This window comes from Cololabis saira, chromosome 13 (genome assembly GCF_033807715.1).
Source record: "Cololabis saira isolate AMF1-May2022 chromosome 13, fColSai1.1, whole genome shotgun sequence".
NCBI classification, from domain to species: Eukaryota; Metazoa; Chordata; class Actinopteri; order Beloniformes; family Belonidae; genus Cololabis; species Cololabis saira.
This window is the reverse complement of record NC_084599.1, coordinates 13,801,166-13,825,806: the sequence shown is the minus strand read 5'-3', so window position 1 is coordinate 13,825,806 and position 24,641 is coordinate 13,801,166. Positions and strand designations below refer to the sequence as shown.

General features: G+C 40.7%; 1 protein-coding gene across 4 annotated transcripts in view; it reads left to right on the top strand.

Moving 5' to 3' along the window:
* LOC133458191 (importin-13-like) overlaps positions 1 to 23,445 on the top strand; it is a 31,670-nt gene extending 8,225 nt beyond the window's left edge. For 3 of the 4 annotated variants that reach the window (XM_061737831.1, XM_061737832.1, XM_061737830.1), the window contains 18 exons: positions 5,637 to 5,777; positions 6,104 to 6,245; positions 6,649 to 6,815; positions 7,014 to 7,134; positions 9,120 to 9,267; positions 9,395 to 9,576; positions 9,718 to 9,744; positions 9,957 to 10,091; positions 13,181 to 13,333; positions 13,714 to 13,794; positions 13,883 to 14,020; positions 15,845 to 15,941; positions 17,853 to 17,905; positions 19,777 to 19,843; positions 19,985 to 20,043; positions 20,140 to 20,229; positions 21,004 to 21,185; positions 21,303 to 23,445. In XM_061737831.1, the coding sequence (XP_061593815.1) occupies positions 5,637 to 5,777; positions 6,104 to 6,245; positions 6,649 to 6,815; positions 7,014 to 7,134; positions 9,120 to 9,267; positions 9,395 to 9,576; positions 9,718 to 9,744; positions 9,957 to 10,091; positions 13,181 to 13,333; positions 13,714 to 13,794; positions 13,883 to 14,020; positions 15,845 to 15,941; positions 17,853 to 17,905; positions 19,777 to 19,843; positions 19,985 to 20,043; positions 20,140 to 20,229; positions 21,004 to 21,185; positions 21,303 to 21,399 (2,080 nt within the window). In that variant the 3' untranslated portion in view covers positions 21,400 to 23,445. Of the gene's footprint in view, positions 1 to 5,636; positions 5,778 to 6,103; positions 6,246 to 6,648; positions 6,816 to 7,013; positions 7,135 to 9,119; positions 9,268 to 9,394; positions 9,577 to 9,717; positions 9,745 to 9,956; positions 10,092 to 13,180; positions 13,334 to 13,713; positions 13,795 to 13,882; positions 14,021 to 15,844; positions 15,942 to 17,852; positions 17,906 to 19,776; positions 19,844 to 19,984; positions 20,044 to 20,139; positions 20,230 to 21,003; positions 21,186 to 21,302 lie in introns of those variants that run through there. The other variant, XR_009783924.1, reaches the window with a different exon arrangement.
* Positions 23,446 to 24,641: the final 1,196 nt, after the last annotated feature.

Genomic DNA, 24,641 nt, shown 5'->3' with positions numbered 1-24,641 from the left:
GACATGGCAGGCACCCATTACCCCTCCCCTAGAGACAAGTGAGCTGAGGATGGCGCAAAGAGGGGATAGGATGCGTAGGGAAGGAAGAGGGCTGGGGAATATGTGAAAATGGTGAAGTATAAGACTCGATCCTCCACACTTTTGTGCTTTTATAGACGAATACATTGGACATTTGAAGTTGCTGATGCCAAGTCAGTCAAAACAAAATCACACGATGGCGAGTAGATTGTAGGTAAAATTGATGAATGGAAGTTGCAACATATTACAGTTATTTTCTTTAAGCATAGACTTAAATGTGATCTTCTGAATCTTTTTAATATTGGCCTATCGCTACACAAGTATCGTTTATATTTAATATCACAGATATGTTGTGTTATTTGTGTCACCACCCTCGTCATGTTGGGTTTGCCGGTGGGTGTTTGTCAGCTTCTCTCAGAGGTCTTGGCTGTGTTATTAGTTGTGTCTCTTGAGACACATGTGGCTGCTGCTGTTATGGGAGTATTGTGTGATCAACATTTGAATAAAGTGTGCTGGACTGAGAATTGAAACAAAAACATTTATCACACTGGACATGACTTGTTTTTTTTCCCTTCATCATCCTCAGAAAGGTGAAGACACTTATGTTTTTCATTCTCTCAAGTCGCGTGTCTTTGTTTTATCAGTCTCATCTATTGTCCCAGTCAACCTCTGTTTCTTTGTGTTCTGCCTTCCTCCCTTCTCATCTCTCACCATTACGAAGCCCTCCTCCCTGTCCTGTGTTTTTTCTCTCTCTCTGTTTAAATGCATTACAGTCAAGTCATTTGGGGGTTGCTATTGGTCTAGCTGCATCCTGTTGCCAGGCAACCCATTTTCCCCTCTCTCTGAGTGTTGCAGTAATTGCAGAGGGGAGCAGTGGTAGGGTGAAGGATGTGGGGGGAGGGAGAGGGTGCAATGGGAAAGAGATGGTAAAAGAGGAGACATTGAAAGAGGAGTTAGTGTAAAACAACCAGACAAGAGCTGAAAAGGAGATTATGATTTAGTGAAGAAGGGTCTGCGGCAAAAAGACATAAGATGTCATCTCTTATGAGCAGAAATAGGTGATTGCATACAAATTCATTCTGCTCTTTCAATGGCATTATGTACACACACCGAGTCCTCTCTTCCCTAGCTAAGAGAGCATGACCTGCTCTTGTCAGGCGTCTTATTAAAAATGAACAACATTCCGAATGCATGAATGCACTGATGCTCACAGAGTCACTCGGTCATTCATTCAGCGAAGTAAAGTGTAGACTGTGGACCTGCTCTTAGTCATACACAGAAGATGTAGCCCAGTAGACTCACAGGTATTTCCTAATTAGTTGTAGGCCGGATTCATAGGTATCATGTCTCAGCTGGATGGAGCTTGCTCCAGAGAAAGCTGAATCAGCTTTTACTGCCAAATTGAGGGCTTGGCTTTATAATAAAGGACTGTAGAGATGGCTCTTTGGGTCATTAGAGAGCCTAAAGGAAATTTGAGTTATAAATGTTTCTGAGTCTGTTCATTTAACCATAATTTCTTCTGGCTACTTTTTCTTTTTGACTGGTCTAAATACACTTCACCTATGCTTGATTAGGTATAAGGTCTGGAATGGAAATTATTGTTCTTTTTCAAAAATTATTATTAAAAGTTTGATTTAATAACATTGTTGTGAAAGAAAATGATCTTTCTCGCAGGACTAGATTTGAGCCTCAGAGAAACTACTTTTAATATTCAACTACAAATGATATGAAGAATACATATGATTTAAAAAAAAAAAAAGATTCTCACGTTTACTGTGATTTCTTTTCAGACTGATCTCAAGATTTCTTTTTTATGTCAGCTTCATTTTATATATTTATTCATTTCTCAGACATGCAATACACAAGTGGATACGGGGACAATTTAGTGCTAGTCAGGAAGTGAAAGAATTTTTTTTTTTGTTATTTTTAGCTAAAAAAAGTTAACAGATAATTGTAATGATGATTTGGTGCAAAAGCTAAATCCCTGACAGCCTGTGTCTTTGGGGAGCAACGATGGGCAAATGATATCCGCTTGAAAAATTGAAAGGGATTTGCACATTTCCCCTACAGTGCAGAGTATCATGAACAAATTCAAGGTGTCTGGGGGAATTTCACTATGTAAACAATCGTGCAGGGGCTCAAGCTCAAGCTGCTGGAAAGCCGTGATTTCCGATCCCCTCAGATAACACTTCATCAAGAGGCATCATTTATAAATAAAAGATAGCTGATAAAACCAAACCGGCAAGGGGTTACTTTGAAAAATCTCTGTCGAACACAAAAATGTGAAGAAACTGTTATGTAAAAATGAATAAAAAGCATGTGGGTGAGACTGAAATAAAGAGATGACAAGCTGTCTTTTTGATGTTCATTCTTTGCAAAGAGTTGGACACATCCTGACTGAACGAAGCAGACTACATCCCTTAAAACGTGGAGCTAAAAAGGTGGCAAAGAGAGCTTTTAAGGAAGAGGTCAGAGGGAGTCAGAGAGATACAAACGGAGCTGAAAGCTACTCTCAAAATGGAAATCTCCACCAGATATCAATACATGTAATCCTTATTTTCTTGTAGTCTGGATTTATTAAAGGAATTGGTCGTTTGAAATTAAGTTGAACCCAGAAATAAGAATATGAAATAATATTTTAGGTTTTTACTGTGAAGGGGAAGTAATTGTGTTTAATTACCATATGACATCGTCTCATATTGATTAATAACATGTCAATCAAATCAACATCGTATGATGCAACCTTTGTTATATTGACAAATACTGACGCATCATCCAATGAATTGAGGCAATGTCATATTGTGATGAAACTTTTGATTTACACCCCTAATGGCCATAAGTCTAACACACTTGAGTTTTGAACAGGTCAAATCACCCTACAACCTTCAATTAATCCTTCAGCTTAAGCACGAACGATAAAAACATTAAGGACAGAGGAATAAAATAAAATGAAAAAAACCTAAGTTTTCCTTTATCATCTGCCCCCTGTTATTTTCAATTCTCTGTGGACAGTTTGATAGTATTTAAGTGGATACTAACTTATAGATGTTCAAATCCTACAAATTGTTATCTAATACAAATACACGGGTCATTTGTTAAGACTGAAACATATAGATCTGAAATTAAATGTTGTCTGTTAATCCCCTGAAGAGTCTTTCTTCAAACCTATTTCACCTGGAAACACATTTCTGTTCAGCTCACACGGTGCTGTCCAGCAGCATCAAACATTGTGTTTTTTCTGTTGTTGTCCCAGCTACAACGCATGCTGCATCATCGCAGTGTTGTCAGAGACGCCGTTGACCTGGGTGGGTCCAGTTGTTTTTTTCATTTGGGTTTGCAGCAAGAACCCACGCATTTGGGTTCATTGTTATGGAGGTGAAACTCTTGGGACAAGCATCCCTCCTGAAGTTATGAGCTTTGACAGGTCTGTCTCCTGGTCTGTCCAACCTGCATCCCAGTGCCTGACACAAAGGATTGCATGTGGAAAGTAGTGGTAGTTGTTGCTTCCCAGATGGAGGTAGAGTGCGATTTGGGTCAGAATCCACCTCTGAGACACTGGGACACAAGATCTCCTGAAGGCTGTGAAAAAATCGTTTAAATGTTAAAAAACAGTTTTTGCCTTTGTCAAGCACTTAAAACTTTGCTATGTAAAACAAAACAAACAAACAAAAGAATAGAAACAGACCTTACGTAAACCTTGCAAAGGGGTGGGCAAAAGATTTCTTAATAAAATACAACAAATTACACTTGTGAAAGGGAAAAATAAGGTATTGTTATCCTCTGTAGTTTAGGTAGTTAACGGTCTCAGTCACATTTGAGTAAAATAATAATCTATTTCTATAAATGCGAGGATCTTTTAAAAAAATATTTAAAAAGTATTAAAAAATATTTCATAATCACGGACCTAAGGACCTCTTGCAATTATACCACCGACCACAAGGGGTCCGCAGACCCGCTGTTGAGAAACACTGCTCTAGAGTTTAGACCAGGGGTCACCAACCCTGGTCCTCGAGGGCCGGTGTCCCTGCAGGTTTTAGATGTTTCCGTGCTTCATTGCACCATGATACAAGTGACTGTGTCATTAACAGAACTGTGCAGCCCTGGATGACAAGCTGATGACGATGATTAATTAGAATCAGGTGTGTTAAAGCAGGGAAACATCTAAAACATGCAGGACACCGGCCCTTGAGGACCAGGGTTGGTGACCCCTGGTTTAGACCATCCAGACTGTTATCAGCAACAAGCCTAAAACCCATGGTCTGTGATGGTATGTGGTTGCATCAGTGCCCTTTAACTCAGTTACACTTTTTTGTTCGGAGCATTTATTTATACAGGAAAATACATGGAGATTTTAGAGCAACATGTGTTGCCTTCAAGATGTCACCATGCATTTGATTCAGTTCAGTTTGATCTGAACCATTTCCCATCTAGTATTAATACTCAAAGGGAAATTATATCAATTTCTCAATAAGACAATGTAAAACCACATTCTGTGTGTATCGGACTTGCCTGAGCCCCCAAACTGTCCTCGTTGGAGGATTTGTGGAGATTTCTGATACAGAAAAACAAGACAATAAAGACTCTACTGCTGTTGACCTCAAGATGTGTTTGCAGGAATGATAGGTCAAAGTATCAGACACGACAATGCAGGGTTCTGATATCCTCAGTATGCCTGTTAGGAGTTGGATGAAGCAAAAATGACAGTTTGTAAAGCTTTTTAGCATCACCCCTTGTTTTTGAAATTTTTTCTGGCTTGAAATTTAAAAATGGATATATTGTATATAAACATTTGAAAACAAGGTTTATAAAAAGAAACCAAAGTTGAAGTAAATATAGGAGTCAGTGTGTTTTTTTTGTTTTATCTTTTTCATATTGAGCCAACTTTTTCTCATTAGGGTCTGTACATTTTCAGGTTGCAGCAGCAGTTTTGTATTATTTTGTTTGTTTCTAATCTAGTTGAGGGCTTATAACCTTGCTGTATCATTGATTAAATATTCATCAGCCAGGGCCAACATCCTTATTGATATTCTTCTGAAAGAAGCAGCACATCCTGCATACCACAGAACCCCCTGGGGACGCGTGTTGTATTCCTCACATGTATTGCATTTACAAATGCATATAATCTTCTCTGTGACATTCAAGGAATGGACTCTGTCCTTCATCTCCAAAGGTCACCCTTTGTCTTGCTGTCATTAAGGATGACAAAAGGAGTGACGTCTGATGTCATCACATGATCTGTGCGGCGTATGTGTAACTGTGAATGTCTATGTGAGTTTGCGGGCATGTGTTTGGTTTGAAGTGCAGGAATTATAAACGGCTGAGACAGCAACAAGAAGACAGAATGATAACTGACAGCAGTGTAGCTGTGAGATGGGGCTTTGAATAGATTTTCTGGTTCCCTTGTTTGTGGGATCTTTTTTTTTAGTGTGGATTTGCTGGATCAGAGCTTGGACTCGCTTGAACTAAGATTTGATTTGAAATAAACGTTTGTCTCGGGAAGGAAAAATAAATACGTCAACCAAGCTGTGAGCAGTGTGAGTCAGTTTGATTTTCACTCGCGGCCTTGCATACCATGCTCTCCTCTGATCGTAGTGCATCCTTGTGCTTGTCTGTGATAGATATGTGAACACTCTGCTGAAACTGGTTCCTCAAGTGCTGGCCTTGCAGGAGCAGCTCCGAGAGGCTGTTCAGAATGGAGACATGGAGACCTGCCATGGGATCTGCCGGATTGCCGTCACACTGGGAGAGAACCACTCCAAGTGTGTACATGTTTGTAAAACACTCAAATAAAATAAATGCATTGTCATATACATAAGCATTTAACAGCCATTTCTGCCACTACTATTATTATCATCATGTTTGTTCTCTTTTGTACTGAAATATGAAACTTGAATATTGCTCCATATTAAGAAGATTTTATTGTATTGTGTTTTATTGCACTCTTGAGCTCCTGTTGTTTTGTTTAATTAGAGCTAAAGCTTCTGATGTCAGTTTGAGTCTGTATCAGTGGTCCTGTGCAACCCCTACAGTACATGTCCCTTTGGCCCAGTCCTTCTGTAACGCTCATCTCTGTGACTGTCTGTAGGACGTTGCTGGAGCAGGTGGACCACTGGCAGAGCTTCCTGGCTTTAGTCAACATGATCATGTTTTGTACAGGCATCCCTGGCCACTACCCGGTCAATGAGACCACCAGCTCCCTCACGCTCACCTTCTGGTACACATTACAAGTGAGAAATGTTAAAATCAATTATTTAACTTCATGTTATAGTCATTTAGATATTTTGGTAAATCAATTATTGCTAGATATTACAATTTCCAGATTATTGGTTGGTCTGCTTTTACTCTATTCATCTATTTTTTCAGCATAGAAAAAGAGCCCACTAAATATGCTTGTGGAATGGAAAAGCACTTGCTTGAAATTAGTTTTTACCTGGGCTGTGTAATAACAAACTGCCTGCACACACATATGTATGAATGTTCTTCTTCTTCTTGACCTCTTGCTGCTGTTTTTCCTCAATGGTGAAATAGTAAATAATTATATGTTGATCCGAATGTCTGCTGTGCATAAGTGGTTTGTGTTTCAGATAGTAGACACTCTGTAATTCTCTATTATTATTCCCCTATTTGCAGGATGAAATTATGTCGTTCGAGTCTGACAAGCAGGCAGTGTATCTTCAGGTCTACAGGCCAGTGTATTTCCAGTTGGTGGATGTTCTGCTACACAAAGCCCAGTTCCCCTCTGACCAGGAGTATGCAACCTGGTCCTCGGATGAAAAAGAGCAGTTTAGGATTTATAGGTATACACTTTTTTTTTTGCATGAATCTCTTTACTCGCTGACAGGATGTTTGGTCAGCAGATGGCCATGTTTTCCCTCTAATGGACTCTTACTAGACTCGAGCTGAGGATGCAAAACCAGTCCGTCAAATTGATTAACACATAAGAATTCAAACATGCGTGCCACTAAAATGTTTGTCTCTGCATGTCTGCTTCTTAGGGTGGACATTTCTGACACACTTATGTACGTATATGAGATGCTTGGAGCAGAGCTGCTGAGCAACCTCTATGATAAACTAGGAAGACTGTTGACCAATGCAGACCAGCCTACATCATGGCAGGTGGGTAAGACACGCACACACTAACCACATTTACAGTATATTCATGAGCTCAAAAAAAGACATGTGAGTGCCTGCCAGGGCCAAAAGTGTTTCTGCTACAACACAGCTTGAAAAGGCTGAAGATAAATAGGCTGTAGTTATCATCAGAGGATACTAGGACTCCAACGAGTGTCTGGGGAGATGATAATGTATGAAGAGGATGGTGTCTGCTGAAATAAAGAGGCAATACAGCACATTGTTTTCCAAAAACATTCATGGAAGGGTAAATGGTAATTCTAAATTCACCAGGAGTGAGTGATTGATGAGGTGTGATTGCACAATAGATATAGGTTATACCTTTCCATAAAATAACAACAATTTATATTCTGCAGGGATGATGGACAAATAGTTGACCACTCTTTGAGAAATTTGCTTCCTTTCTTAGGAAAATCTTAGATCTTCCACCACAAATACAGTCTGTTGTGCCAGAGCGTTTGTCTGCACCAAATGCTGGCTTTAAAGTCGGTGCAGTTGGCAGCTGTTTAAACTGAGTAAAGAGTCAAGTGATGGGCAGACCTTCATTTCTTTTTTTTTTTCCAATCAAATAGCCATGAACCTGCGGTTCAGGCTCACAGAAGCAGATGTTTGTTTGCTTTATCAGCTGTCTGTTTTTTTGGGACTCACTGTGTATTACATTGTGTAACATCACATTTCCTTGCTGCTTGAGAGTTGTTTGGTGACTTTGCAGCATTTGTCACCATCAGCAACCTCACTTGTTTCCTAACACACCCTACTTTAGTGCCGGTTTGTTCGGGACCTCACCCTCTTTCTGCACCTCTTAAACTTCCTGGACCCTTTTAGGCATCATGTTTAAAGCTTCACTTGTAACTGATGCATTCAGCTTGCTGGACCCGTACCACCAGTTGTTTTGTGTGTCCCTAGCTAGAGGTTTGAAGCTAGACCATGAAAATAGGACAACCCAACTTGTTTTTTCAGATTTATTCAAAGAAAAAAAAGTGTTATATTTGGGTCAGTATAGTAATTGAAATTTGATTTTGGTACCTAAACAACAAAATGATTTGGTGACAGTGGTATTGTGTTGAATTTCAGTTGTTTGCTGTTCAGCAAACATTTAACTGGATGAGTTGAATTAGTTACTGCTTCTGCATGTTGTTCGTGAATTGCAAAAAAAAACCAACCTCAAAAAGTCCCTTTCTCAGTATGAAAACAGCTGCTGCTTGGTGAAACCACAGCATTTCAACAGCAACTTAAAATAGTTTACCAGTTACATCTCCCTATTGTGTTCCCACTGCAAAATCTCATATGTAAGTAAGAAAAAGAACCTGGTTTCAGGAAAAAGGAAGACTATTTTAGACTATTTTGCTAGTTTTAAGAATTCTGTTAAAGAAAACATTTCTTACCCCATAGACAAATATTTTTTTCTTTGTTTTTTGTTGTCCTTATAATGAGACATTTTTGACTGGATTTGTGGAATATTCCGCTTATTTCTAGAGGGATGTTTTTGCAGTGTCTCTCTCTCACTGCAATTGTTCTCCTCATCATGTTAATTGCTCTCCGTCACCGTTCAACCAAAATAGCTTAGTGGCATAACTGCTACAGATCCTCATTCTTTTATCTTTGCTTTGTGGATATGGTTTAAAACAGAGAAAAAGGGACAACATTCAACTGGCTTATTTGGTTGCAGTATATGTTGACTGTGTAACCCTACAGTCTGCCTGGCTTCGAGACTGTCTCACGAGTTATCTTAACCTCAACCTCTGAATTATCTGCTGAGTGTGTTGTTTCAGCACAAAATACCAGCACCATCAACCCCACAACTGAAGGGAGATTTTGGGCTACAAGGACATTTTAATTCAAAAACAGCCTAACTTATACCCATAATTAAATTGTTCTGTTGGTTTTTCTTATTTCCTTTTTTTCCTTTTGTGTCATTTTCTCTATTATTGTCAAGTTTGGTTTGCAAATGCCTCCTCCTCTTTCTGCAGCACACAGAAGCTTTGCTGTATGGCTTCCAGTCCATAGCAGAGACGATAGATGTGAATTACTCCGACGTCATCCCAGGATTGATAGGACTTATCCCGAGAATCAACATCAACAACGTCCAATTAGCAGACACAGTAATGTTCACTATAGGTGAGACAGTAAAAAATAGTGTGATACAAGTATTAGTTTATATTGCATATTTTTTCTGAGGAAAAAAAAAGTTTGTTCATTCAAACACTTTTTGATTATGTCTCTGAACTGATGCTCTGTTCATTAGGTGCTCTGGCTGAGTGGTTGGCAGACCACCCCGTCATGCTCAGCAGCGTCCTGCCCTTGGTGTTACAGGCATTAGGGAACCCAGATCTTTCAGTTTCTTCTGTTTCAACACTCAAGAAAATCTGCAGGGAGTGCAAATATGACCTGCCTCCATACGCAACCAACATAGTAGCAGTTTCCCAGGTATGTGCTCATTTACGTACTAGTTCATCAAGTATCAAACAATCAGTAGTACAGCTACTTATTAAAGCTACTTTTAGGTGGATTTGTTGCCTCTTTGGAATAAAAGAGCCACCACCTTAAATCTTTTTTCTCTCTCTCTAGGAGGTGCTCATAAAACAGATCCACAAGGTCAGTGAAAGTTAAAGTCAGCCATCTAACGTTCAGAAGTGACATTTGTATAAGGAATGCTTTAAAAGAATTTAACACATTTGCTACACGTACTTCACTCATAAAATGTTTTGCTAAAAATGTGTTTTCTTTTTTATGTAGACGTCTTTAATGGCCTGAAGCTCAATGCTTGTGTAAATCGATACCCAGCCTGTTATTTTCTCCTCCTGCAGACAAGTCAATGTATGTGGCTGATGCAAGCTCTTGGTTTCCTGCTCTCCGCTCTTCCTGTGGAGGACATCTTAAGAAACCTTCACTCTCTCATCACCCCTTACATTCAGCAGCTGGAGAAGCTGGCAGATGAGACGGTCAGTCCTGAATGCATATTAGCACACAGACACAAACATGGACCAGGCACAGTTGGACTGTGGCCAGTAGGAACAGACCTTGTGTCAGTGTGGTGTCACTGCAGTGGCTCACGTCTCTGCAGGACCAGATTGAATTTGACCCTGCACCATGGTCAAGTGACTCCTGTGGAAGAAGCACATGCACACTTTATCTCTCTCATGCAAACACAAATGCCTGCTCTACAGCAAAATAAATGTAGAATCTTTAAAGAAAAGAAAGTACTTCCACAAACCCACTACAAGTAGGGCATGTTGTTATGTGTGAGAGCACCCAGTCAGGCAAAAGACATTTTTTAACTCTGGTTAAATGTCATTTCTAATAGGACCTGACTTCTCAGACTGTCATGCTGGATGACGCGGATATGAAGCTAGTCTTCTCTAAAAATAGGTTGATATTTACTCTTGGCAGAACAGAGAAGAATTTCATCAGTTTTCTTGTTCTACCAGCAGTGAAGGCCTTGGATGGGGTGAATAAATATGTCAGTTTAGATTAAGCTTTTCATCTCTCTCTTTGTCTTTGTTCCTGTCTTACTTCCCCACCCTTCACAAAATCAGTGTGTCTGAAGTATCAGCTTTCCTCTTCATCTTATTGTTTTTTGTGCAGCTTTGTGCAAGTATTTCATCAGACAAGTCTATCAGGTTCTGTGTTTGGAGTTGGCTCAATAGGGGCCCCTGGTGGTGATACTTTTTAGTTTATAATATATCAGGGTGAATGGCATTGAGCGCCTGAATAATACAGAAGGCTTTCTTTCAACGTTTGTTTCGGTATCTCACTATGGGACGTGCCCCCAGTGTGCTGTCCCCAGAAGCACTTTTACATTAAGCCAGTCTTAATTGCCAGACAGAAGGTGATGTCTGGTGCCTCGCACAGTGAGAGCCTGCCGTGATGTTCCCTCTTCAGCTCACCTGTCTCATCAGATCCTGAGATGGGCCAGCCAGTCCCTCAGCACTTCAGCCTTGGCTGGGATAAACATGAGGAGGACTGTGAGCCCTTTATCCTTCAGCCACGGGTAACGTGTGCAGATTCAGACTCGACTGCTGTGGTGGACCTGCACAACATTTGTAAGAGAGCTGCTGCGTGGCTGTGCATTAAGTGGCCCAGAGCTCTCACAGAGACCACTAAGACCGACTGAAAAGGGCTACAACGAGGTGGCCGCATCGATGAGAGCCTTCAATACTCTTCTCTCATTCCAGGCACAATTGCAGGAGCAAATATCGTCCACACCGAACTTAGAAGTGTGGGACAAATTGTCTCTGTGACGTGTATCCTTGCCTTGTGCCAGAAGAGACAATCCTCACCATGGGTGTTTCCATGGGAACCATCCAATCAAGAGAAGTTATTTCCGAAGGCAGAATAGTAAATAGTTCATGGAGATCACAGATGTGATCAGTTCATTTGAACTGCCTGGAGCTTGCTCCGAAACATTTCTTGGCCTGCTGTTGCTGTGGGCCATCCATGTCATGGGCCTAATGCACTGTGGGGCTGGACCTGCTGCCCCGAGGCAATCCTCACTACAGGGAGTGGAAACTCCACGACAAAGTGGTGGCCCAAATATGGTACATCAATTATTCAGTGAAGATCCGTCCCTTTGCGTCAGAGGAGAATTCTTGGTGGATAATATTTTACCCTGACTGATCACGGTGCTCCGTTGGGGCTGGATGCTCTGGCTCATAAGTGGCCGTGTGTCTTCCTGTATGCTTTTCTAGTGCCGAAGTTGATCCCTCCTACCCTCACCAGGGGGTTTTCAGGTTGGATTCCAAGGTTTTGCTAAATTAAAATCCCTTCTTTGTGCCCAAGGCTTTCAATCCGGCTTTGCCATATTTCCTCATTGAATTGTTAGCTGTCTCCCCTCCGTCTTTCTCCTTATCTGAGCACGAAGAGCTTCATGTGGTCTGCCTGGTGTAGGTGCTCTGCATATTGAGAGGATGGCACACACAGTCAAGCCTCTCACAAAACATGTCTGTCACAGTGCATTGTGGGGGTGTTACTTATGACAGCAAGGGGTTTGGACCCCCTGCAGGCCTGTGTTCCCGATCCACTTGTGGTATCGCTTCATCCTGGCTTTATTTCAGGGTGTTTCTGTTGATGACGTGTGTGCGGCTGCCAGATGGTAAACACAGCGTCATCAGATTTCACATATTGGCAGTATTTCTTTTTATTCATTTAAAAAACAATTTTCCATAATATTAAGCCTTAAATTTGAAGGTGACAACATGTCAAATGGTTTCTGTGAGGTTAGGATGGTTTAGGCAGGAATCGCGTGGAGAGACTGGACAAAAGGGCGACATCTGCAGCCCTTCTCCTGCAGCTCTTCCTTCACTGTCTGAAACAATAAAGTAATACACAGATTATAACAATGATTTGAAATCATTTTGTTTGGTTTTTATAATTTACTCTTCAATCTTAAATTTAAGTGCCTTGGATTAACAACGTTTCATCACTTTTTGAAACTGTATCCTATTCAAAGTTAAAACTTAATTAAGACTTTTTTTTTTCCATGGTATCCATTTTTGGCATCCATTGCATGTTCTCCCCGTGCTCCCTTGGGTAGATAATGTGAGCTACCGTCACAAAAACATGCACACAGTCCTGGGCTATACATGCCCCCTCTGGCCAACCGGGGCGCCAGATGGGGTGGGGAGGATCTGGCTGGAATAACGTGATCCTTCCACACGCTACGTCCGGCCGGAGAAACCCCACCCTGTCTGGTGAAAAGAGGCGGCCTGCTCACTCCTCAGGTTAAGGAGGAGACCTGAGCTCAGTGCAGGACCCTCCCAGGGTTGGTAGAGGATGGCAATGCCCAGGACTGTCTCTTAGGTAGGAGCACTGGTAGGAGCACTGGGTAAAAATGGGAAAAAATCGGGGATGAAAATATTTATATTTTTCCTTTCTCTCTTTTCTTAACTTTGATGAATATTTTTTTTAATGTGGCCATTGATGCATGTGATGAGCTTAAAGTTGCAAACAAGCAAATTAGTAATTTGTAATTTGTTGAAGTACAGTTGAAGTAATTTGTTTTATTTCCTTTCTTTCCCCGCCCCCTCCTCAGCCGAATCCCTCTAATAAACTGGCGATCATCCACATCTTGGGGCTGCTGTCCAACCTGTTCACGACGCTCGACATCAGCAAGCAAGATGATGAGTCAGCGGAGGGCTCGGCGCCACCTGCCAAAACAACCCCACCCACACCCGGACCAAACCCGGTCAGTTCCCAACGCAGTCGTCATACTTATTACAAGGATTTCGCAGTTAAACACGTAGCTGCCAGTCAGTGAGAGGATGAAAGCTGCTGATGCACATGTGGACAAATTTATTGGTACCCTTCCATTAAAGAAAGGGTTTGTTAGTCACTGAAAAAACTTTAAACTTCCAAAGGTCCACCCTCTGCTGCGTCCAGAGCTGGACACATTTGCCATCACTGACTATGGGCAGGAAGGTGAGCATCAGGAAAACTTTGCCCTGTCACACGTCCCCAGTATTTCTGCTGACAGGTGTGCATACATGTATCAATATGATTATGTTATGTTGTTTTTCTTCATTTTGTTTTAGGGGTCATTCATGTATATATTTTTTGTGTTTTTAGGTGGTGGTGGTTTTGCAGCAAGTTTTTGCTCTCATACAGACGGTACTGAGCAAATGGCTCAACGATTCGCAAGTTGTAGAGGTACGCTCTCAGGATAGCATCGTAATCACCACTTTGATATTTCTTGTTTACACTTTTTAGTATAATCAGTTCTTCTAAAACCCTGTAGGCGGTGTGTGCCATCTTTGAGAAGTCAGTGAAAACGCTCCTCCATGACTTCGCTCCCATGGTGTCTCAGCTAAGTGAGATGCTGGGGCAGATGTACAGTACGATCCCCCAGGCCTCAGCCCTCGACCTCACACGACAGGTAAACACTCGGCTTTGTGCTTACAAGATGAGGGATATTATTGTAATTTTTTTCATTCTATAAAATGTTGAGATGTTCAAGCTCAAGATCATAGTTTAATAAAAGTTCTTGATGACAGCATGACGCTTTTCTCTGGCAGAACGATACATGCAGGGTGGTGTGAAGCGTTTCATCTTTGCATTTCATCAAAAAAGCGCTCAAACAGTGCTTTTTTGTGTTTCTATGACAACAATATCTTGACAACACATGCACTTTAACCCTCATTTTATGACACACCAGCATTATCCCTTCGCTCTGTAAGCTGTTTTTCTGTTTGTTTAATGTTGTTTTTCCACCATAAGTACCAATCAGAGGAAGCCTTACCCTATATTATAGACAGATCAGCTTTTCACAACTTAGTCTGATACAGTGGTTTCTCTTCTATTTTCCTGGTTACTGTGATGATAATAGTTGCCCATAGGATTGGTTACCTGAGGGGGAAGAAAGTGATAGTAACAAGTCCAGCGTCCTTCTCAAAGGTTCAGACGTTTTCAGCTAGAACTATTCAGATCAGCTTCACAAAAGGGTTAGCTTACTTACACCTTACTAAATACCACTAATTAATAAAGTCACACAACATTTTCAGCATTCCCATAATGTGATTTAATGAGTTCAATTCAAGTGCCTCAATTCAAGTTCTTTTTAACAGCATGCATTAATGTGTTTTGCACTTAAAGAAATTTGGCGTCCATCACACAAATACTGTTAATTTTCTCAGGAAAGCGTGTGGGTGCCTTCGCCACCCATGTAAAGCATCTTGGGAAGGCATGGCTTCCAAGCAAAGTCTCAATAAGTTTAGCTTCACCCAACTTTATGTAAATGAAGCCCTTCAGGGGCGAGGGAGTTATTTGATCAGAGTAGGCCTTTTGTCCATGACACTGCATTTTAATGGACGTTTCTATGTGTGTCCACTGCGTTCATGGCAGTATCACATTGGAGTATGTGAAAGCTTTGTGCTGTTGTCAAAAGCACACAGGAAAGCTGCTGGTGGCTGTTGTGGATTTCCTGTTTATTTATGATCCCTTGATGCCTGCCTATCAATACAGCGAACTGAAGAATTAGGCTTGTATTTGCTATTTTACTTTCATTCATTTAGGTTTTTTGGTAAAAGTTTTTATTTATATTTATGCACTATAACAAAGTGCCAACATTTAAACAAATGAATACGGCTGCAACTAGAAATATAGAAGTGCACGCTTCCAGTGCAGGCCTCTGCATGAGAAGTTTGGGGAAGCAATTTGACTGCGAATGAAATTACTCGTGGCTGAACACGTGGCTTTAGCTGCCTCCATGTAGCAGGTCTTTTTTTTATGGTAAAAATAGTTTATTAAGTTGGTTACAAATACACTATTTAACACTGATAGGTGAAACCTGTTATCTATATGAATATTCTTACATTTGGTGTATGCATAACAAAGATTTATGGCATGAAAAGTCATATCACAGCAACACTGAAAAACAGAGATTGTTCGAAATTGTGCAGGAGTTGCAATAATTAAATCCACATCCAACTAAAACTGCACAATCAAAGTAAGTAAGTCAGTCAAGGTTGCAGCTTTCAACAGCTTCAGGCCAATTATAGTCAGATGATGTCAGATGATGGTGACACGTATCAAAAAAACATGTTTACCGTGTTTCAAAAACATAATATCTACCACCAGCAGTTATGTAGTTAGTACGGTGTATGCAACAGTATCTGTACGATGCACCTTCCCTCTATCTTCCATTACCTGCACTGTTACTACAAGCAAAAACAGCATCTGATTTGTGGTCCTGGTTTTCCAGATGGTGCATATCTTCGCCAGTGAGACGGACCACTTCCCACCAATCAAGGCTCTGTTTGAGCTGGTTACCTCGGTAACACTGTCAATCTTCCAGCAAGGTAGGGGCACAGCAGGGGTGGAAGTCTCACCACTGTGAGCTGTTTCTGTCTCACACGGGTCCACAACAAGATCTTGGTGAAGCAAAGGGACAAAACTGAAGTTGCACATGGGTTTGAAAAAACATTTGGAAAGTAATTGGTTTCATATTTTATGTGTACTGCATTGACATTTCCCATTACCGTTGTTCTTCATTTGCTGCCACATTGTGAAACGTTACTTGAACAGCTCGGCCTGGGGGTTGGGGGGCGTCAAAAGGAAAAATCCAAAAGGTTAAAGGCTGCTGCACTATCTGTGGCCTTTCAAAGTTTGCTCTTATTACTCATTAATGTGACTGGAGCCACAATGTTTTCTGTCTGCTTTGTATGTTTAAGAAAAAGAAAAGTGTCAAATAAGGATTTTGTAATTGCACATCTTTTTCTTTTTTCCCCCTCACACTAAGTGTTGATTTAATCATTTTCTGACAGTAATGATTTGCTTAGAACATATTTTTCTCAGCTTGATTTTGTTTATTCAGTTTTTGTTTTGTTTTTTTTTAGATAAATTAGGCAAACTTGTGAGTGAATTCATAGTTACCGCCTTTTTGTCTGCATATTATTTTTTATTTTAATACAAAAGCTTTGTAAAGGCCATGCCAGTTTTTCAATTCCAGTTTAACATTAATTCATACTGAATATGAAATGGACACTAATGAGATGATCTCATTCAACAACCGTGGCATTGAGTATTTGTACCAGTTCCATCTGATGCTTCTCTTCCCGTTGTGTTGTCCCTTTTTCCCCCTCTCCTCTCTTCCTGCTTTGACCAGTTAAGTAATGGCTTTAATGGCTCTCCTCCTCCCTCTAAACACCTTTTTTTCCTATGCAGGTGCTCTTCTTTAGACAGTACCAGAACAGGATACAATGACTGCACAGAAACATGTAGTTAGTTGGCATGTAACACAACAGGGAGGGCCTGCCCAGCACGTCTGCAGCCACTGCTGTGCTGGATTGATCGCAGCCCCCTGAATAAACCCTGCAATTTCTTAAGGGGTTGCGGCGTGTGGATGAGGGTTGGAGGGGAGTAATTGAGCAGGAGGCTTGTTTGGAGACTGGGAACAACTAAAGCTGGGCACTCACTGCAGACATTAATTCAGTTTCTTTATAAATATCCAGTTGGAGTTCCTCCTATATCAATCTTGAGCCATCAGAATCAACATGAAAATCAGAAATTACAGAAAATGTGGTCAATTTGCGGATCATTTGCAAAGTGTTATACTTTGAAATGTCTTGCAGTCTGTGTCCATCATGAGGGGGGTGGTGATGTAGGAACCTATGTGAATATTTGAGTGGGATGCCTTGTAGAGCTGAGGGTTCACCTTTAAAACGAAACAGATCTTTTTGAGCAGTGCTGCTGAATGGACCCTTAACAGTAGCCTCCTCCTTTAAGGCACTTTTATGAATCGAAGAGGAAATGTTTTGTTGTTATTCGATAATGATTCTGTCGGTGGTGCTTCATAGAAAGGAGGTGAAAGAGGGTTTGTTCAGGTTTGGTGCCTCTTTTCTTCCAAACTGTAACAGTAACAGAGGTGCCTCCTGGGTTCCCACTCCAAACCCACTTTTGCTTTTTTAGGTTTGTTCTTTTTCCTTGTTATTTCTTTTTTTTTCTGTTTCTCTCCAAACAGACCCATGTCTCTGTCCTCTGCCTGTTATTTGTTTTTGGTTGGTCTCTTCTTTCAAGACTCTGCCAAAGCTCCATATGCCCCCCCACCCCCGCCCTTCCCCCTTTGTTCCTTACTCACGTGTAAATTATTTCAATGAAATATTTTTTGTTCTCTTTTGTTTCCACATGACTGTTGAATCTATTAAGTTGCTGTTTGTATATTTATCTTATTCTCTTATGATTTCTTAAGTTTCATCTTTATTATATTATAGGACCCAGGGATCATCCTGATATTGTTGATTCATTTATGCAACTCCAAGCTCAGGTGTGTTTTTGGTTTCTTATTTCATTCACTTTGGGTTTCTCTCTCTTTCTCTCCTTTTCTAGTTTCTCCCTGTTTTTCTGTCCTCCTCTTCTTCTCTATACCTCTTTCTATCGGTTACTGGGCCCTAAGCTATCACATCGGCGAGGCAGTGGAATTAAGTTATTTAAGGAAATGTTTGAATAAGGGACATTTGTCTCTTCTCAAACCCCACTGACTCCAACAGTTGCCTTACCAACATGCTCAGGAGATCTGGAGGTTTCTCCATTTACCTGAAGAAACTAGCCCGCACAGTCTGATTGATGACACACACATCCTCATCATAGATTTTGATTCATTATTTAATGTAATGAAATGCACTCTGACAAACGTTTTTGCTGCAAGGAGTTGTCACTGACAGGACGATGTCATCAGATATGAAGGCCTCCTTCAGACCTGGCATTAACATGCATCCTGAGAAACTGGATTATTAGTGGCCAGTGTACATGTGTTCACACCTGGCATTAAAATGAGTTTCCAGATGCATCGACAGTGATCAGATATGACCTTCCTGCTGGATATGGAAATAATAGACATGTTGTTTTTTCTTACAGACACCAGATGTGTTATTTTTACTCACCAAAGGCAGCAGCTACAAATAACTGTGACTTGCACAAAGGGGGAAAAAAAGAGAAGCTGGAAATATTGAGTAAAATGATATTAATAGGCAGTCCCTGAATTCATCCAAGTATGGTTTTGAGTTCAGACTATCCGTCTCAGACTGTCTCAGACCACCTTCAGTCGCATCCTGATTGATTTGTTTCTTAATCCATCTGGAAATGCGCTCAAACCTTCATTAGCATTGGGCACTTGCGATCGGATTTCCTTGGAGGCATTTTAATGGAAATTCTGGACGAGGTCAAGCTCTGACTATAGAGAGATGACTTTGCTGATTGAGTTTTGGAAATGTCAGGAACTTTCTCATTCAGCACGGAACAAAAAAAGAGGAAAAATTAATATGTTTTGAGCAACCAAAGGTAACTGAATTTTCATGATCTTTTCTGTAAGTTCATTACTGGGACACGCTTGTTCTTTGGGAAAACAGTGCACTCAGTCTTTAGAGAAATATTTGAGTTGGTGCTGCCCGAGAGGATGATGCGACAACACAAGTGTGAGCATCGTGGTCCCAGGTGACTGGTTAGTCTCTGAGCCCAGTTCTCTGAAGTCATTCCAGCCTAGAGCCATTCAAAGCCCAAATGAATTAATATTAAACTAATATTAATCAGTTCAAATAATTGGCTTATGGCTCTTTTATTATATTTTTGTCTTTCGTCTTCATTCTTACTTTGTTTTCTATCTTTGGATAGATCTGACCTACATCTTTCTCCCTTTCCCTCTCTCCCTCTCTCCCTCTCTCCTCCATCCTGAATGAGTTCATTATTATGAGATGAGTTGTCGTTCTCTTTATCTGCACGTTAATTACTTACACATTTCTGTTGCATATTCTGTCCAGTCAACCAAAAACAAGGAAGAGTAATGTTTCTAATATTGTTGATTTGAAGAAACAGAACCAAAACCATCATTGCCTTTAGTTTGACTTAAGTTTCAAATAATTTCAAAGTTTATTTTTCTTTTTTTTGTAATATGTTTGTTATACCTGCTCAGCTGTGCATTGGAGGATCTCTGTATGAGTTTGGAAAAAGTCTTTCCCTAAACAGATGGAGAGAGCACTATAGTCTGATAGGCAGATCTGTCAGATCCGGCTACCAGGCTCAGTAGCTTTGGTTCATAGCAGTATTTTGAAGGAGCTTATGCAGTGGAATGTGGTGAAGCAGTAACGGTTGGTTCGGCTCAATGGAGCCATACTCTTTTTAACGCCTTCATCTGCCTCATAGGCCCTCAAACGGAAGCCCGATTTGTTCTTGTCTGAGAGTCTAGACGTGAAAGCAGTTTTCCACTGTGGTAAGTGCGCACAAGATCTACACCAACACACACCGACGCCGCTGCCGTCTCTGTAGAATGTGTCTGATGGTGCAAAGTACAACCTGTAAATGTTTGACTCTGGCCCTCTCAAGCTCCTGCCTCTTCCTCTCCCATCTCTAGGAATCCTGTCACTCAAATTTCCCGAAGCTCCGACCGTCAAGTCAACGTGCTTGTTCTTTGTGAGTTCACACACTTAGAAAATAGAGCCTTGAAAATGTTTTCTAAGTTACTGACTTGTCTTGAAATGTGACGGCTGTCTTGTGCCTCTGCCTCAGACTGAGCTGTTACCTCACTGTTCAGACGTGCCTCCCGTGGCGAGGGTGGTGCAGGAGGACGGAAAGCTGCTGGTACAAGCTGTGTTGGAGGTGGCTCAGCCTTTTCTGTGTTTTTAGAAACTTTCACCTAGGGCTGGCAGTAGGGATGGGCGGTATGGACTAAAAAATGTATCAAGATAATTTCTGTCATTTATCCCGATAACGATATAAATGATGATAGAAAAAATACCAATTCAACTCCACCTTTGTAACTTTAAATCTATCACCACATTTAGTCTTTGGAGCCAAAACACTGCTCTAAAAGAATACTAAATGCTACTAAACGTCATCAATAGGAATTTTTCTTTCTTTCTTTCTTTCTTTCTTTCTTTCTTTCTTTCTTTCTTTCTTTCTTTCTTTCTTTCTTTCTTTCTTTCTTTCTTTCTTTCTTTCTTTCTTTCTTTCTTTCTTTCTTTCTTTCTTTCTTTCTTTCTTTCTTTCTTTCTTTCTTTCTTTCTTTCAGGCTCATTTCCTTCCTTCTTTTTTCCCTTCCTTCCTTCTTTCCTCCTTCCTTCCTTCCTTCCTTCACCTACGTTGTGCGTGGATTTAACGCAGAACTATAAATCAGCTTTACACAAAAACGTCATCAACAGGAATTTATCGTTTTTACCGCGAGTTGACAAATTCTTATTGTGAGGAATTTTTTTGACGGTTTATCGTGAACGGTAAAATATCGCCCATTCCTAGCTGGCAGTAGGCCAACCCCCCGATGTGATAAGACTGCTACTGCTTTTATGGGATTCATTCAAACACCTGCATGTTCAGTTGTCATCAGATAAAATGGTGTATACACGAGAGAATCTTAATCCATGTTTTCAACTCCAGGGTATCGGGGGTGGGGCATCTCGGAGTCTGATGGACCAGTTTGCTGAAGTATTGTTCAGTATGAACAAGAACTGCTTTTCTCTGCTCGCTGTGTGGTTGAAGGAAGTACTGCAGCCTCCAGGATTCCCTTCATCCCGGGTCACCGTTGAGCAGAAAGACAACTTCTCAAATCAGATACTCAGGTGAACGCAGCTAGATGTTTGCTCACAGGCTTTTATAAATAACTCGACCACCGTCTTTTTTTCTTACGTGTACTAAATGTGTTGTACTTCCTTTCCTCTGCCTTTTCTGCCACACAGAGAACGAGTGAACAAGAGAAGAATTAAGGACATAGTGAAGGAATTCACATTACTGTGCCGAGGTCTCCATGGGACAGAGTACGCTGCTGAATACTGAAATTCACTCCTTGAACTCTCATCTAACCTGTGACCTCTGACCTCAGTGCAAACCAGCTGGATGCCACAGCAACATAGTTCTCTCCATCCCCATGAAGATATGAAATGATTGTAACGATGACCCAACCCAGTCACGGGACAAGACGTGGAGCCATTCCAGCACAGACCTGCCATCAGATCAACAGACTTTAATCCTGGTGGCTTCATGGAGGCCATCCTCTCTGCTCCTCGGATTATTTTCTCCTATATGATTAACTCTCTCCCTCTGTCCCTCCCCTTATCTCTTCTTTAAAGGTCTTTCTGTTGGAAGGGCTTTGAGCGGCACACCCAGCATGCCGTCTCATGCCTCCTTCTGTCTCTGACTTGTGCTGCATTTCTAAATCTTCCTGTGGTTCCTTGGTTGTTTGCTGGTGATTAGCATCCATATGAAATGGTAGTGGTATCGTACGTAGCTACTTGACATTAATTTTCAAAGTAAATCAAATGACTTATATAAATGTATATGTATACACATATAGAACGAGTGGTTTTCAGTCCAGCTGCTGCTAGTGAGAGGAGAAGGCTTGATGTTTAGGAGGGGACTCTGCAGAAAGCATATCAGAACAATAATGCCCCTTTTGACCTCCACACATTTGCCAAATTGTGAATTGTTTTCTGAATTTATATATATATATTTTTATTAAAGACCTTTTAGGGAAGTATGAGTAGAAAAGAGGAGCTGAAGACCACGTAACTTGGACTAAAATGAGTGATTTCTCGCCAAGCCTTCGATCTATGGGGCTGTACCTCATGTACATAAAATTCCATCCAGTCATACTGCAGTCCCCCCGGGTTGTAGATGCAGTGGTCCCTGCGGTAAAGTGGGACCGCCCAGAGTGATGCCTAGAGGGAAACGGGATCATAGCAACTAAGAGAGGGGAGAGTTGTGGAAAGAGGGGAAAAAAGCAGAGAAATGAACTGAGCTTACGGAGGAATTTATTATCCTGACAGTGGACTGCTTAGTCACTGTAACTGTGCAAAAATATTAATCAAGTTGTGCATATTAACGGTTATTGCTGAACACTTTGTGAATTTGAGTGTATGAGTGTGTTCATACCTGTATGAATGGGAGATTGCATGTGTGCGTGGACAAATGTATCTTTTTTTTTTCCACTTATTCAGTGCACTTATATCGGACCTACAGTACAAATGCATAGTTTTCCTTTCTTTGGTTCAGAGAGCCTCATTTCTTCACACCACGCTCACCAAGGCGACTCTTCAAGAAAGAAAAAAAAAAGCTGAGCCGGGACTTCCAGTATTTCACCTCAGCAGCTGCACCTATCTATACCACGTCCTTTTCATGTTCATAATCAATGACCAGATTCATCAATCAGTCTGCTATTGACAGCAGTGGTTGCTCTTATCAAATTGCTTGTGAACAGGTGCCCCAGAGTCCTCTCGCTCATCGGGTTCACCGTCTTGGAGAGAGCCAGGAAGGATTACAAGACATGTCTGACTGGAAAAGTCACTGACCGCGTCATTCTGTGCTCACCCATCACAGCTGAGACACTACTGACGACGTGATGCGAGGGCTGTAAAATACACCACCTAGTGAATCAGCAGGACCAACTGACGTCTAATAACACTCAGCATTGAAATGTACTTTGCGGTCTCTGATAAAACTATATCTTAGTCTAATCCTACTGTCTTATCCGAGGTGCCTGCAGACATGTAGCATGTATGTGTTTTGGGTGGGTGGGGTTCAGGGGACAAAATGAAATTATGGATGTGAGAGACACTGCAGAAAGATGTGATTTAGACTGATACCTTAGGCAGGAGTTAAGTCTGAAGTGAGCTTCTCTGCTTCTCATGTGAGCAATGAATGTGTTGACGTTCAACTCTGATCCCTGGTCCGTTGATGGTCCTAGTTTGAAATGAGAAAATTACCATTGTTTGTCTAAGGCTAGCTTGAGAGTTTTAGGTGGTGAAGGGGTGGGATAAATGAAATGTATTTTTTTTTTCTTTTTTGTACCTTGGCTTTAATTTATTAAATATATCTAAGACTGTGGTTCCTGACGTCCTCTCTGTTTTCACATTGGTTTCTGCAGATATCTTTTAAATGTATACAGCAACAATCACCAGAACAGGTCAGAGGAGTTGCACATCATGTTTATGAGCCCAGATTCAACACTTATAAAGTGATATAAATGTAACAATCACCAAGGCTTGTCCAAGTCAGCCACACTATACCAAAAATAATAATAATAATAAACAATTGTATTTATACAGCGCTTTCACATTTTTTTTTTTTTTTTAATTTTACCTTTAATTTTACCAGGTTATTCCCATTGAGATCGAGGATCTCTTTTTCAAGGGAGACCTGGCCAAAATGGCAGCTTTAAAAGTTACAGACAAAACAACATCAACAACAACAGAAATAGAAGGCAATGCAAGATAACTCACAAAACAGTGGCAGTAAATAAGTTACAATACTTAAGGACAGAGACAAGTACCAACAGAGTCATTTAAAAATGCATTTGTAAGAGCTTTAAAATCAGACAGTGAAACTAATGTATCAAATTTATTTAAAAGATCTCAAAGAGGCTTCACAGACACAAAGATAAAACATTGAGAGCATGGGTGCAGATCCCGGGGGGGACATGTCCCCCCCCCCCAATTTCTGAAAAACATGAATTGTCCCCCCCAATAAAAATACCCTAAATTATTCAAAAATTGAACAAATGTATTTTCAGACTTAAAGGTTGAATATGTAGAATATTTATTAAAAATATATTTCTAAAAATATAATACATCCACGGTGCATTTTGAGGTGTACAGAATCAATGGATCCTTTTTTTTTAGAACTGTTTACCACCATAACTGTGTTAAAACATGATAGTTAGTTTAAACAACTTGTTTAGGGCTCCATATTTCATCCATATATCAATTGATCGTGCATAAAGTAGTCACATAGGATAAAAGGAAGATGGTGAGAAGAATTTGAGATGAGTAGACACAACATGCCCAAAACCCTTAAAATTATGATTTACGAATATAACAGTTAAGTAAGCAGTGACACACACTGTTGGCTGTTTCGGACAAATAAACAAGAAAGGTAAGCACAATAAATGATTCCCTTTGCAGTATTTTTTGGCGAGCCTTTACCAATTTATGGCATGGTATGAGTCGCATATTGGCAAAAAATGAAAAATTAAAATCACGTTGGTGTCCCCCCCCAATCCTGACATCGGATCTGCACCCCTG